Below are 15,650 nucleotides of genomic sequence, written 5' to 3' on the forward strand. Positions count from 1 at the left end.
GCTAAAAGTTGAAAGTTATTTTCCACTTGGTTAGAGTATAATAAATTTAGTTTAATCCTTTATCCAAGTGTGAGCAAACAAAGACATATCCGCAAGGAGATGTGTTTTGCATTATAGGAGATACTAAGATAGGATTGTTGGTAGCTTGCTCCACCTTTGCAACGAGTTGCCCTGGTGTTGTATCACCTTAACCCAGTCCTGAAGATACTTTCAGGCGCAAACTTTGTTTGCTCACACTTGGATAAAGGATTAAACTAAATTTATTATACTCTAACCAAGTGGAAAATAAACTTTCAACATCTTTCTCTAAATCCAGAGTAATTTATTAAAAAAAGGGTGGCACACCAATTGGCAATTCCTATAGGTGGAGATGACCTGCTAATGCTTCTGCCTGATATCTCGACTTGGGCCTGGCTCCCACTGAAGAGACCTCAATAAAGGTCGAAACCGGTCTGGGTAGTGGCCCTTCCCTTAATGCATAACATTAGACATATCCGCAAGGAGATGTGTTTTGCATTATAGGAGATACTAAGATAGGAGTGTTGGTAGCTTGCTCCACCTTTGCAACGAGTTGCCCTGGTGTTGTATCACCTTAACCCAGTCCTGAAGATACTTTCAGGCGCAAACTTTGTTTGCTCACACTTGGATAAAGGATTAAACTAAATTTATTATAATATCTGCTACTACTACCACCACCAACTCCCTCACACATTTACTTTTCATATCTAAAGTTTCAATCACCCTGTTCATACTTTCTCCTGGAAAACAGGCTTTGTACTCCCTCACCAATCCCATCTTTTATAATAGAATTTCCATAAGTGCTACTCTTGAATCATTTGCCACTTCTTATTCCTTCCCCACTATCTTTCATTTTACTCTTTCATACTCTTCTATTAGTATCCAGCACACATCATTTTGCATACCTCATTTTAAAACATTTCTTTCTTCAATTCTTGAAGCTTATTAGCTCTTTATATTTAAGTAACTTAATGGTTGCACCTGTTTGGAAACTCGTACAGCAGAGTATATAAGTTCTTTTCACTATACACTTTGGTATCAATTTGGTCTAGCTACTCACTGATGAAGCCTCAAAAAAGGCTGAAACCGGTCTGGGTAGTGACCTCCCACCATAATGTAATAACAGTATACATTTCCTAGGAAATGTGTTTTTACATTATGGAAAATACCTAAGAATAACGATCAGAACTTCACCACCTTTGCTACGAGTTGCCCGGTATTGTACTACGTACTAGGGTCACTTGCATTGGCTAACGCTAGTGTCGCCGATACTTTATAGTTTTCTATATCGGCATGAAACTCTCTGATTCCAATCTTTGAGTTTCTTATTCGGTTTTAAAATGTGGGATTTAATATCCCCTTAATTTAAATCATGGTCCCTTTCATATCAGCAATCACTTCCACTTATGTTTCATCAATAATGTCACTTTTGCTTCCACAATCATTAGACAGTCATTTCCATCTTCAGAATCATAATCTCCATATTCATAATTCTCTCACTCTTCCTTCTGGCTGATACTGTTTTCAGTCTTCTACCCATTACTAAGTTTTGTATTTCATCTAATATTTTTTGCTGCTTGTTCTCAACTTTCATTTAAATCACCACAGTCCATTAAAATACCACACCTTCTACATATAATAAACTACATCTCCTACATTTGCCCATACATACAAACCACTCCAGACAACAAACTACCTTAAAGAAATCTACACTATTCACCACAATCAATTTTTGCACAGTACATTAGGTTGCTCTAGTTCTAACTGCAATTTTGCCTTCATTAACTGTATTACAGAAATTTTTCTAGAAAACTTACTAAAACCTTGATAATTACTGAACATTCGGTTTCAGTATCACTAATAAATAAATTTTTGGAAAAATACTACAACTTTTTGAAAATATTATTCAAATAAAACTTCTCTTTGCTCTAGTGTTTCTACTACCTGTCTCATAGTAGTGGTGACACATGGCACCACCATATCAAACTTATAATCATGGCAAGTTGTTTCGATAAATTATATCCTTATTTCCAAAATTGGGAAAATTCACTCTAATCCACAACATTATAATATAATGACATGCTACTTTATTATTTGCATATGTGACAATGACTTTTGACCCCGGAGCAGCTCTCAGTATCTCTGTGGGTCTAATTCCCACTAATGAAAACTCAATAAAGGCTGTAATTTGTGTAGTGACTCTCAAATTAATATATACCTGAGAGGAGAGTGTGCTGTGTATTATGGATTCTAGAATAAGGAACAACTTGATGTGCAGTCAACTACTAACTACTCAATGTACAAGTGGCCCAGTCATGGGCTATTTATTTGCTTATGCTTGGGCAAAATAAGGATACAAAAACAAGAATAACATTCCTTATATTAAAGGGATGTATTTTCCCCCGTTCCAACTAGACAGTATCAATTTTTATGTGTTTTTATGTGCTTTCCCAGAATGTTCATATTAGAATTCACTATACTATGTATATGCCTGGTTCTAATGAATGAAGTGCATATTAGATACATCTATTCTAGTGAACCCAAATGTGTTTTAGAGAATGATAAACAAACAAACAATAATATTTTCATAAGGTAAATTGCAGTTATAAAGAATTTTGTAACTAGGATCAAAACAGGTGGATTCTATGTATCTTAGGACAGTAGAAATTAGAGAACAAGATTAGTTCACTCTTTTGGTCATCATAAGAGCTATGCAAAGACTACATTTAGTAATTTGGAGGTTTACACTTAATAATGGAATGCAACAAGAACATCTCTTATCTCTGTTGCTTTTGACTGTGGTGATGAATAATGTCCCAGATATAATTAAAGACCAGACAGGAGAAATAAGAGCTGTGTTTGCAGATAATGTGTGATTTGGGCACATTCAGAAGAACAACTATGGAATACAATGCGTAACATAGGACTATGGGTTATGTATTAAAATTAAGAGAAGGGATGGCTTTAAATCATAAAGAAAATGTACAGGTTAATGGTGTCAGACTTAAATGGGTAAGAGTAATGAAAACTGTAAATATTTGAGAAGTATACTTTCTAGTGATTGATCAGGAGATATTCAAGAGAATTGCACTGGGCCAAAGCTTTTTTTTTTTTTTTTTAAATCAGTGTAAACAATTTACTTTGGGCAGTGAGGCACACTGAAGTGTAGATTTTTAATGTTAAAAATATCATTACAGACATTATTCAGAAATTTTCATCATGAAAAGTATTTTGTTATGGAAGCATCACGTTACTCTATGTGCACACAACATATAGCAAAAGGGAACTTATGGTAGAAATGTTTTTAATGCTTACCATGACACAAAAATATATTCTGAAAATTTTTAAATATACAGCAGGACACATTATGTATACCTGGTATAGATTTTTTTTTTATTGATTGACATTTGGAGATATAATGGGAATGAATTTAGATAGAACACTAATAAGAATGTGATTTCATGAAAAATGAAGGGGCGGAGAAGGCTAGGATGAACACCACAAAAAGGAGGAGAGACCAAATAAAAGAAGCTTTAGAAAAAAATAATCTTGGGCTAGAGCAGTGTTCATGACCAAGAATATGGGATGACAGAAAGAAATGGAAAGCTTTGATCTGTTTAACCTGATATTTCTGTTGGAGAAGATGTTCTTGTTGATGATGTTGAAAAATATAAAATACAGCTAAACAAACATACAAATTTATAAGTGCTTTACAGTTATTTCCTCGCATATTCATCTTGTATCTCTCTCTCTCTTTGAAGTATAAAAACTGTATTCATTCATCACTAACATCCATTCTCCTTATTCCTGCTGTATTATCGTATTGCCCTGAGTTCCACCTGCTCATCACTCACTGCACTAAGAAAGGAGTGCAGATGGAATTGAATCATCCAAAGCATCTTGATCCCCATCTTGGGATCTTATAAGTTGATCAGCAGCAACTTTACTGTTGCCCAAAATCCTTCAATATCAATTTCTGATATTGAAGGATTTTGGATAATTGAATAATTTCCAGGCTACCAGTTGTATTTTAATGGGATTATTTTCAAAAGTTTCATATTTTAATACTAATCCAACTTGCAGTCCAATTAGAGAAGTATTAAATGTAGCTTCCTTAAGTCTGGTTTTTGTTGTCAACTAGTAGTTGATACATAGGTCCATTTTTGTTATGGTGCTTAAAGTTTTTCACAAGATTTAGTTTATGCACAATGGTGACACTAAGAAGGATATGTTTTGTGCTTTTTCTCTCTCACTTTTCCTGTTATTTACAGGAAAAGTGAGACCCACCCTTTGGGGGTGGGGTGTCATATTTTCTTAACATAATGCAATGTCACTGTTCTGATGATCCATAAGTACTGTAAAATCTCAATGTAGCTTAAAAATACCAAAGCGCTTTACATCGATTTTTTACAGAGGTCAAGTCTCATGTGAATTGTTACAAAAATAATCTTGTTTGTATGTATGTATTTTTATTTAATGTAGTTAACCCTGTGGGAAGTGAATGTATTTACTGTTTTAACATCAAAAAAAGGCAATGCTTTCCCATCGGGGAACTTTGTATATAGTTATGTGTAAGAAAAGTTGTTTATTAGTTTTATATATAAGAGTTGCTTACAAGCTCTGCGCTAACACCATTAAAGTTAGTATCCAAGAGTGCTGCTAGGTTTAGAGAAGTTTCCGCAGCCCAAAAGGACAAGAGAAGTATCAAAGAGGTCTGCTAGATTTAGACAAGTTCCGCGCCTGGCAAAATACGATAAAAAAAATGCACAGAGGAGAACAAAGAGCAAGTCAACTTAAAGGAAGATGAAAGAGTCATGCCGAATTCTTCAGAGTTTATTACCCTTAGTGCAAGGTCCCGAGATCAGAGAATAAAAGGGGACTGAGCTGAGCATAAGGGGCTTCCAGGTCACCAGAGAAAGAGAGAGGGAACAGATTCGGAAGTCCATAAGAGAGTCAGTTGGTGGCAATTAAGGTCATTGGAGGCAGCAATTAGACTATTGGAAACAGCAGATAGAAAAGCCAGTCGTCCAGGCCTTATGGCGAGCCTAAGCATAGGAAATAAGGTGATGTAAATTACCCGAAGAAACTTCGCTCGGAAGATTTTCTTTTTTTTTTTGCCATGGGAGAAGGTCGCAGTCCACAGCCCATTATTTTCGCAATGAGATACTGCTGAATGCCAGACATTCCTGAAGGAAACTCGAGATCTGAGATGAAAGAAATGCCATACGACTGTAGTAAAAGACTTTTAACTGAATGTGTGATGCAGAGTCTTTTGTAAGCTCAAACTTTTTGTATATTCCCTCTCATAGTACGTTGTAGACTTTTAAGAGATTGTTCAATAGTAATAAGAAGTGTCTTTAAGAGAATCAATTGGCATGTTGGAAGTTGATATACGTGGGCTGTTCAATAAGTAATAAGACTAATTTTATTGTTGCGAAACCACTCATCACAATATTAATTTCTGTGGAATAAAGAAATGTTGCTGTCTGTATTAACAAAAGAGGTTGATAGATGGCGTATACGGGCTGATGTGCCAGAGTGTCATGTGACTAAACGCAGGCTTGTTTCGGTGTGCTATGAGCCGCGACCAGTCTTCAAAATGGAAGCGTCCTTGGAACAGCGTTATGCAATTAAATTTTGTGTGCGTTTGCAAAAATCGGCATCGGACACTTTTAACATGATACGCGAAGCTTTCCATGATGAAGCAATGTCGAGGGCAAGTGTTTTTCGCTGGCATAAAATTTTTAAGGAAGGAAGGCAAAATGTGGAAGATCTTGAACATGAGGGAAGACCTTCAACGTCCATCACAGAGACAATGATCAACACAGCAATGATTATCATCAAGCACGTCAAAAGGAAGCGTCCATTGCTGAAGAATGGCTTCTTATTGCACCACGATAATGCAAGGCCACATATTGCTGGTTGTGTAGTGGACGTTTTGCAGAAGAACAACACAGATATCCTACCACACCCTCCATACAGTCCTGATCTCGCACGGTGCGATTTCTGGCTGTTTCCTCAGCTCAAGAAACCACTAAGAGGCCGCCATTTCGAAAGCAACAAAGCATGTGTAAAAGCTGCAGAGGCGGTTTTAAAAGAACTCTCAAAAAACGGACTTTCATATGTGTTTAAGAAGTGGACGCAATGTTGGGACAAATGCATCGCGTCTCATGGTAGTTACTTCGAAAAAGATATGTAAATGATGACGATTAAAGGTAATCTGTTTTCTGTATAAATATAGTCTTATTACTTATTGAACAGCCTACGTAAAATTTATAAAATTAACTTAACAGAGAGTTAGCTAACCTCTTTGCGAGTATACTAGAAGTTTAATAAGTTGGAATTGTAAGCAGAGAATACATAAGTTTTTGAGTTAAAGAGATTATTTAATGTTGAAGTAAAAGGGTTCTAATTTCATGCTAAAGATTTTATAAATGGATAGAGAAAGCAATCTATTGTTTAATTCATGTATTATATGTAAATAAACGTGTTTTAATTATCTGTTAAAAGAGTGCTGCCTGATCCTTTATTTTACAACTGCACTGTTCCTAAATAAATCTAACTTGTGAGCGGGAAACAACTAAGGCATTAAAAGCACAGTTTTATTACTTAAGAACCATGACTGTTTATATAAACTTTGTTGATGGAATTTATGCTAGTAAGAGAGAGAGAGATCTACCGGAAGTTTTATTGAGTTTTATGCCAAACATATGATATACTGATGGTGCAGCCTGACAAATAAATTTTTCAGTGTTCATAGGCATACAACTAATAAATACGAAAGGTGGATAAACAATAGTAAGATAGAGGAAGTAGAGTAAGAAAGAAAATTATATATAAAAATAATAATAACAGTAGCAATAAATAACGTTTACAGTACAACAAAGTGGCAAATGCAAATAGTTTCACTCAATGAACTTTATCATATTTGCACAAGTCTCTTTTTTCATACTCTTACTGACTCTATGAGTGTACAGAAGGCTTTCTGTTAAGGTTATGCAACTAAACTCTTTCAAGTTTGTTTTCAAAATAGTCCACAACTAAGCATTTACATTATGGGATTGCGAATATCATTTATTTTTCTAAAAGGACAAGCTATGTCACAGAAGTAACATGTCTCAAAGCATGACGTATGAATTTTGTTTTCAAAAATTTCATTCCTAGAGTTAATAATTTTCCCTGCTGAGGGTGAGACTCAAATTTAGACTGGTATATGGATTAATTCAAATTTCTGACAGGATTGTTTACTTCATTCTGTTCAACCAGATGATATTTGTTCACAACTTAATGAATTCTTTTATCTGAAAATTGTGATTTCATATTCACACCCAAAGCAGCAAGTTCATCATTTATCAGTACCATAATACCTTGCAGTGATGCAGAGGTGGAGCTCGGAGATCAAAAGAGGAAAGGTATTATGATAGATTCGAAGTTTGAGTATAAATATCAAATGTCTGTTTTTCTTAGAAAACCAAGAGATAGTCTAAAAAAGTAATTATCTGTTACATGATCTTTTGGTTCTCTCCAAATAATTAAAACTGGGCTGTTCTCTGAATCCAACAGATCAAATTAACTTCACTATACATGCAATAAAAATGACAAGCCCAATTTTTATCTTGTGCCTCTATTTCACATCCAGTATAATGACTGTGTAGTATACACACCTCAAAAAAAAGTGATTATATACTGCTTTTAAATGAATCCCACATGTAGGATTCATTTTAACAAAAGAATAACTTTTGTTAAAATTTCAAACTAATGCTACAAAAGGAGAAATTAAATGAAGATAATTTAAAACTTTAGCATTACTGCTGACTAATGAGGTCGAGCCTGTGTAGTTTAGTGGAAGTCAGGTGTGCACCTACGGAGCTAGGCCGCCTGAAGAATGGTGACCAAAGTTCAATTTTAGTTGACTAGAGGAACTTTTTTTTTGTCTTGCAGTTGGTATTATTCCTAAGAAGAGGAAAGATAGCAAAATAGTACTACTCCACAAGCATGATACTAGGACAGAAGTTTCCAATTATAGAACAGTCTGTATAACTGCATTTGTGGTCGAGGTGTCAGAGAGATTGGTTAGGAATAGAATACAGGATTGGATTGATGGACATAACATTCCTTATGATGGCCAGTATGGATTTGTAAAGGGTAGGTATTGTTTTAGCAATTTACTTGCATTTTATGATAGAGTAATAAGTGTGATAGACAAGGAGAATCATAGACAGTGATATTCTTGGATTTTGCAAAAGCATTTGATAAATTATGGGAATAGACAGCATATTGGTTAGATGGATCGGAGATTGCTGTCTGAATGATACTAGCAGATTGTGTGTGAAAGAACAGTGTCTCAAAAAAAGGGGTAACCAGTGTTGTTCCCCAGGGTTCTTCTTGGGCTCCTACTGTTTAACTTGTTTGCAAACGATATATCATGTGGACTGACTGGGGATTCAGTTTTTTGCTGATGATGCAGGAAAAGTTGGGAAGAATTACAAGTAGCTCACATTTTGGAGCGCAGAAATATAAGGATGCATACTATATTGACGGTGCCATACTGCAGAAAGTGAATGATATTTAAGATTTGGGAGTGATGGTTGACAGTAGACTGAAGTTTAGAGAGCATATTGCTAGTGTTGCAAAGGCTGCACATCATAGTACTACTATGATAAGAAGTACTCTAACATGTGAGGGATAAGGAAGTGGTTGTGCCACTGTATAAGGCACTGTTCAGACCACACTTGGACTATTGTGCTCAAATCTGGTCACCTGGTTTTCAGCGTGATGTAGAAACATTAGAGAGGGTCCAGAGATGAGTGACTAAGACAATATCGGGACTTTGGAATGCTGGCTATAGAGAGAAGGTGAAGATATGTGGATTGCAGAGTTTAGTGGGTAGGAGGAAATGAAGTGATATGACAGAGACATTTAAGTTAGTGAGAGGATTTTATTGGATTAATCCAGATGAGATTATAAAAAGAGTAGAAGGCGAGAGGGGAAACCCAAGGTCATCCCTGGAAGTCATGTAAGAGTGTGGTGAAGAGGGTTGTGAGGAGCAGATTTTTTACATGGAGAATTGTCAGTGAATGGAATGCATTATTATCAGAATGTGTTTTTAATGCAAGGAGTGTTAAGGATTTTAAGAATTGGTATGATAAATATGTTGTTCAGTTGAACGAACCTTCCACGATGAGTCTGCTGACTCCATGGAGGATGCAATAATAATAATTATAATAAAACATGACAGAATATTCCCAAAATGTAAGAATACATTTTGGGAATATTCTATCATGATTGGGAATATTCTGTCAAGAGCATATATATCTGTAAAAATCCTTACACAATGTATTTTTTTAGACTGATTGCAGGTTGAGTGCCTCAAAATACAGGTGCATATGCATTGGTATGCTAATTTAAGCATCTTGTAATATATAATACATCAAAATCTATAGTTTTGGAAATGTTTATTTTTCTGCAATACAAAAAGAACATTTTTCCTCAGACAGTAAGAAAATCACACAGCATCTTATCATTTACTAACAGTATAGTATTCATCCTATACCACAAACTAGTCATGTCTGTAATGGATCAAACAAATGTTGAGCTAGCAAATGTCAATTAGTTCATCATTCATTTGATCAATTTCAGAGATGACTGGTTTATAGAATGACTCAAATACTATGTTGGTAATGAATGGCTAAATATGCTTACTTTAACCAGCTGGCTGGGAGGCCAAATCTGAACAGGTTCTACTTCATGAGGCGTCTGAGTCTGTATACCATAAGTAGCCATCATAGCTTGAAGTCGCATGCTTTCAGCAATTAATACTACCTGGACCACAAGATCACTGGCAGTACCCTAGAAAAAAAAAATAATAACAATAATAATAATTATGTATAATTATTATACATAATAATTATTATAATATTAATAATAATAATTATATATAAATGGGCTAATAATCTGTTTCTGATACCATTATTTTATTATTATTTCCCAAGACCTCATGGAGTCAAAGACTCATCTGGGAGATGAGTCTTTTTTTAATTTATATTAAATTAAAAATAATGTGTCCACATCAGTAATTAGCTGTTTAAGGAGTATTAGCCAACAGGATGAGAAATGATTGCAGAAGAACACTGTTAGATGAAAATAGAGTGACCAATGCATATGATGTAGTGGACTTGTTTATTGAACACGTCATTGGGATATTTCATCCTGGAAAAGTAGGCTTTATTACTAGAGGGATGGGAAGGATTCAAAGCTTAGAAGTGCATGAAGAGAATGTGTTTCAAATGCTAAGAACTCTGGATGTCAATAAGGCAATGGATGAGAGATGATGGAATTTTGCCATGTGTTTTAAGAGAATGTGCTAAAGAATTGATAGCTCCATTGAACCAGTTTCCAACAGAAGTATGGCTATGGGAAAGTTATACCCAAGGAATGGATGAGTAAGACAGGGCCATTGCATAAGGATGGTGGTAGAATGGAGGTGTCAAACTATAGACCATTATGTATTTCTTCTGAAGTTGTTAAGATTATAGAGAAATTTGCGAGAGATAAAATGTACAGCATTGGGCAGATAACGGGGGAATATTATCTGTGAAGGTCAACATGATTTGGATTTGTTAAGGAGTGCTTTTGTTTTAGTGATCTGCTTACCTTTTATAAGTAACAAGAACTGTTGACAAGGAAAAGGCATAAGAACTGCTTCTTTTTTTTTTACCTTTAAAAAGGCATTTGAGAGGGTGCCACAAGATAAGGTGATATTCAAGTTGCCACATATGAGTTTAGATATTAGGTTAGTGAACTGATTGGAAATTGTTTGTGTGATAGACATAAGAAAAATGAATATGAGAGAGAGCAGTGTCAAAGTAGTAAAAGGTCACAAGTATGTTATCACAGGGCTCAGTAGTGGGGTATCTACCGTTTAACTTTTATGTCAATAAGCAGACTGCAAGGGGAAATTCAGTTGTTTGCTGATGATATGAAGCTGGAAAGGGTTATTAGCAATAGTGTTGAAATGTGGTGGTCCTTCAGAAGGATTTGAATAAGCTGGACAGATTGGAAATGAATCGGGATGTCAGTTTAATACAACTAAATGTAAGTTCTTGAAATTTAAGATCTACCAACGGAAGGCTGATTCTGTTGGTGGAATTTTCAATTTCAATTCTTTTTCAGTATTGAGAGGATTGCTGTAATATAAAAAGACATTGACCAGCAGAGATAGAAGAGTGCTTGCAACATTGTATAAATCCCTGATCACATCACATCTGGATAACTGTGATCAGATCTGATCACTGGTATTTGAAGGACATAAATTAACCTTGGATAGGGTGAAGAGGCAGATAACAAAAATGATATCATGACAATAATAACATTTTTATTATCTGACTTTGGCAACAGAAGACAGTGATATGACTGAAATGTTTAAATTGTTCAGAAGCAGTTATTGGAATGACACTGGGGAAATATTTTGCCTGGTAGAACAAGAGGATGGAGCAAGGAAAAGAGGCCCTCTCTGGAAGATGTGAATGGAAGTGGTGAGGCTTTTTTTGCATGTAAGATGGATGGACCATGGCATGCAGGACTGATAGGGTGGTTACAGCAGCATGAATGGTGAATGAATTTAAGGAGTGGTATGACAGATTTTTGTGTTGTCTGACAAGAATTGATACAGATTCTAAGCAATAATAAATATAATAATAATTACGTGCAGTTTAAACTGTTTACATTTTATAAAAAAGGCATTTTTGATTTTTTTTTTATTCTTTACCATGAATTTATTGTTTACTATTTACTTCTTGACCTTATTGGGGTCTGACATTAGCAAGTTGTTCTGTAATATATCTGGATAGGTTTATTGTGTATGTGGATCAACTCAATATGCTGATGTTGATACTGTTATACTTTGGATGAAAAATCTTCTGTAGTATTATACATTCTTTTTTTTATAAATTTTAAGATGATGCCATTCATATTTTGTCTGGTCATAATTCACTGACTCAATCAAACTTATCATAATGTATGAGGTACAAACCACTGCTGTCTGCAGTTATTATTATTACTATTATAACCCTCTGGTTGGTGACAGTTATCATGCTGTCGTGATGTGGGAATTAGCTAAGTGGATGGATACCATTTATTATTATTATTACTACGGGCAACTCCAAAGAGTCCTTAGACTCATTGAGGGAGGCCCTGAACATCATGTCCATCACAACTATTCGACATTCACACAGTATCAATCATACTTTGCCTTGAACTCATTCACAGTCATAGCACCCACAACAGACTCTGGCAGCTTATTCCACGCATTTATCACTCTAAAAGTAAAAAACCTAACTCTAATACCCTTACTAACCACACTCTTGCCCAGCTTCCATGGATGGCCCTAGTCCTCCCACCCACCAGTCCTGTTCTCAAAAATATCCTCTGAATTAATCTTATAGAAACCATTCTGTAATTTGAATGTCTCAATCATATCCCCCCCCCCCCTTTTCTGTCTATCAACCAATTTCTGCAACCCACAAATCTTCAACCTGTTCTCATAAGATTCATTCTGTAGACCAGTTATCATTTTGGTCCCTCACCTCTGGATCCTCTCCACCTCCTTCCCATCTAGAAGAAACTCAGACGACCAGATCTGGTCACAGTAGTCGAGATGGGGTCTTATCAAGGCTCGATACAGAGGAACAATAACTTGCTTGTCTCTGCTCGTCAATGTATTCTTCAGCAACCAAGTGATTCGATGAGCTGATTTAGCCACTTTTGCAATGTGCCCCCCCCCCCCCAAACTTCAACTCCCTATCCACCAACACTCCCAAATCCCTGGCCTCATCAATCTCCTGGAGTACAGTTCCACCAATGTGGTATACTGCTGCTAATCTTTTCACCCTAAAATGCATAACCTTACATTTTGCCACATTAAATTGACATCCATTCTTCTTAGCCCAGTTCTCCAATCTATCCAAATCATCCTGCAAAATTTTGATATCATCTGCATTCACTATTGCCCTACCCAACTTTGCATCATCAGCAAACAAATGAACCGTTCCTCTCAGATCCTTTCCTATATCGTTAACGAACAAATTAAATAGTAGTGGTCCAAGAACAGAACCTTGCTGCACACCACTAGTCACAGGCCGTCTTTTGGACTCTACTCCTGAGTAAACTACTCTCTGATATCTCTCCATCAACCACCTCCATCCATCTCACCAACCCTATATCCATCCCCATATGTTGCAGTTTACGGATTAGAATTCCATGTGGTATCGTGTCAAAGGCCTTAGCCAGGTCTAGTTCAGCCGTCACCGCGTTATAAAACTTGAGCAAGTTACTGAGGCATGATCTACCCTTCACAAAACCATGCTGTCCCCCATACAGTATCTCATTTTCATCAATCCATTCCTGTAATTTTCTCTTGACTACTTTCTCCAAGACCTTGACAACGACTCCTGATATGCTGATCAGTCGGTAATTTGCAACAGCAGTCTTGGATCCTCCTTTATGCAGTGGAACTATTTTCCCCTCTTTCCAACGCTTCGGGGCTAAACTAGACCCGAGACTCAGATTGAACAATATGGTCAAGGGCACTGACAATTCTTTAGCAGCTTCACATAAGACCCGTGCTGGTATACCACCCAATCCCACAGATGTATTCACATTAAGGTTTTGTAATAGACTATTCACCTCCACTTCATTCACCACAATTCCCATATAAACTGATGGTTCCTTCATTCCTTCAATGTCACCACCTGGATGATATACTCTTGCAAAGTGTTCACTCAGTAATTCCACTATATCAACTGATTCAGTGACCACCCTACCATCGGCATTTCTTAAAATCATTCTGCCATATACAGTTTTTCTCTTACTTGCAGCATATTGAAAAAATTGTTTGGGATTCTCTTTAGCTTGCATGGTTAATTTCCTTTCATAATCCCCTTTTGCTTTTCTTACCACACTCGTTACCCTTCTGGCCTGTGCTTTATACCATTTGTGTGCTTGCAGGTCACCTTTCTCCTTAAATTCCCTCCACAGTTGTTTCTTTTTTTGCAGCTCAAGCTTAATGGTGTTATTCATCCATTTAACCCCTACTTGATTTACTATTCAGACTCTAGGTATAGAGTCAGCCATTACCTCCTGTAAACGCTCCTTGACCACTTCCCAAGCACTTTCGACATCCAGACCTGGCAGTTTTACATGCCATGGCACTGAACCAAGCAATCTCCTAAGCTTGTCATACTTACCAGCACGTTAATTCCACATGTACCCTGTCTTAATCAAAAATTTCAGACATTTAGCCACCTCCCAAGTCAGGACCTTATGATCACTTTCACCAATTGTGAAAGGTGAAAGTGATCATGGTGGCAACATGGTCATATTCATTACAGTCAAATTCTCAGATGCTATTACTAGGTCAAGCACTCTCGAAAGGTTAGATGCTGAACTTCAAAATAGGAAATTGAGACCAACTAAGGAGAATACTAGGTTCAATCCTAGGGTATTGGCTGCTAGATGAGAAGGATATCAGACAGTATTTAAATAAATACGTCAATGATGCAATACTGGAATGTGTTCCTGGAGTTTGAAGAATAAACATGGTGGGAGTAAAATGGATGTGCAATCTCATTAAGCAAGAGATTCTTAAGAATGAGGATAATGTGGAAGGAATATCATATGCATTAAGGATGATGTCAGCCAAGAAAATTATAAGGCCAGAAGGGTTACAACTATTGTACAAAAAACTAAGTGTGACTGCAAAAAGAATATTGACTTTGCAAGCTGAAACAACAAAAAAGGAATTCTATCATGCAAATGATAGAATTCTATGATGCAAATAAAAGAAAGAATGAATTTGAAAGAATAACTCTCATCAATGGGGATGGTGCATGGATGACAGATGCAGAAGAGATCATTTTGTGTCTATTTGGCTAAGAGCTATCAACTTGTGTATCCAACCTTGAGCTCATCACTACCTCTACCTAGGTAGAAGAAAGTCAGGTGTATGAGGAGGAGGTACTAGAGCTATTACACAATGTGAATATGGCAATAGATACAGATGGAATATCAGCATGGATGCTAAAAGAGTGTTTGAATGAACTAGCCTTTGACTTGGCCAAAACGTATGATAATCCCATTGCACAAGAATGATGCAAAGACTAATATATCTAACTATTGATCTATCAGTATCTCTGGAGTAGGAGTAGTAGTGAAGATTTTGGAAAAGTTGGTAAGACATAGCATACAGAAATAGGTTGACAGAGAATCTATACTTTGCAATGAACAGCATGGGTTTACTAAGGGAAAGTCATGTTTGAGTAACTTGCTCACATTATATAATAATGTCACAGTTGAGTTAGACAAGAAAAATGCATACACCATGATACTTTTAGACTTAAAAAAAGCTTTCAACAGGATTTAGCATAAGTTGAAGGATATGGGAGTGGATTATAAATTATAGTTTGGATAAGGGATAGCCGAGTGACCAATATCAAAAAGTGGTGGGGGGTCTACAAGATTTAAGTTCACCAGTGGTAAACCCTGAAGATCAGTCTCATTGGTCCACTGTTATCCAATCATTACATTAACAGTATTGGGAAGGATTTCACAGATAACATACAGCTATTTGCTGATGA

The 15,650-nt window shown here is 36.2% G+C and overlaps 1 protein-coding gene across 3 annotated transcripts in view; it reads right to left on the reverse strand.

The window, feature by feature from the left end:
• The window catches only part of LOC150103081 (putative phosphorylase b kinase regulatory subunit beta), an 860,602-nt gene that overhangs the window by 430,530 nt on the left and 414,422 nt on the right, over window positions 1-15,650 (reverse strand). For all 3 annotated transcript variants that reach the window (XM_090398411.1, XM_090398412.1, XM_090398413.1), the window contains exon 14: window positions 9,721-9,867. In XM_090398411.1, coding sequence (XP_090254537.1) covers window positions 9,721-9,867 — 147 coding nt within the window. The remainder of the gene's footprint in view (window positions 1-9,720; window positions 9,868-15,650) is intronic.

The sequence above is a fragment of the Typopeltis vanoorti genome, chromosome 9 (genome assembly GCF_054136105.1).
Source record: "Typopeltis vanoorti isolate ZY-2024b chromosome 9, IOZ_Tvanoo_1.0, whole genome shotgun sequence".
In the NCBI taxonomy this organism is placed as follows: domain Eukaryota; kingdom Metazoa; phylum Arthropoda; class Arachnida; order Uropygi; family Thelyphonidae; genus Typopeltis; species Typopeltis vanoorti.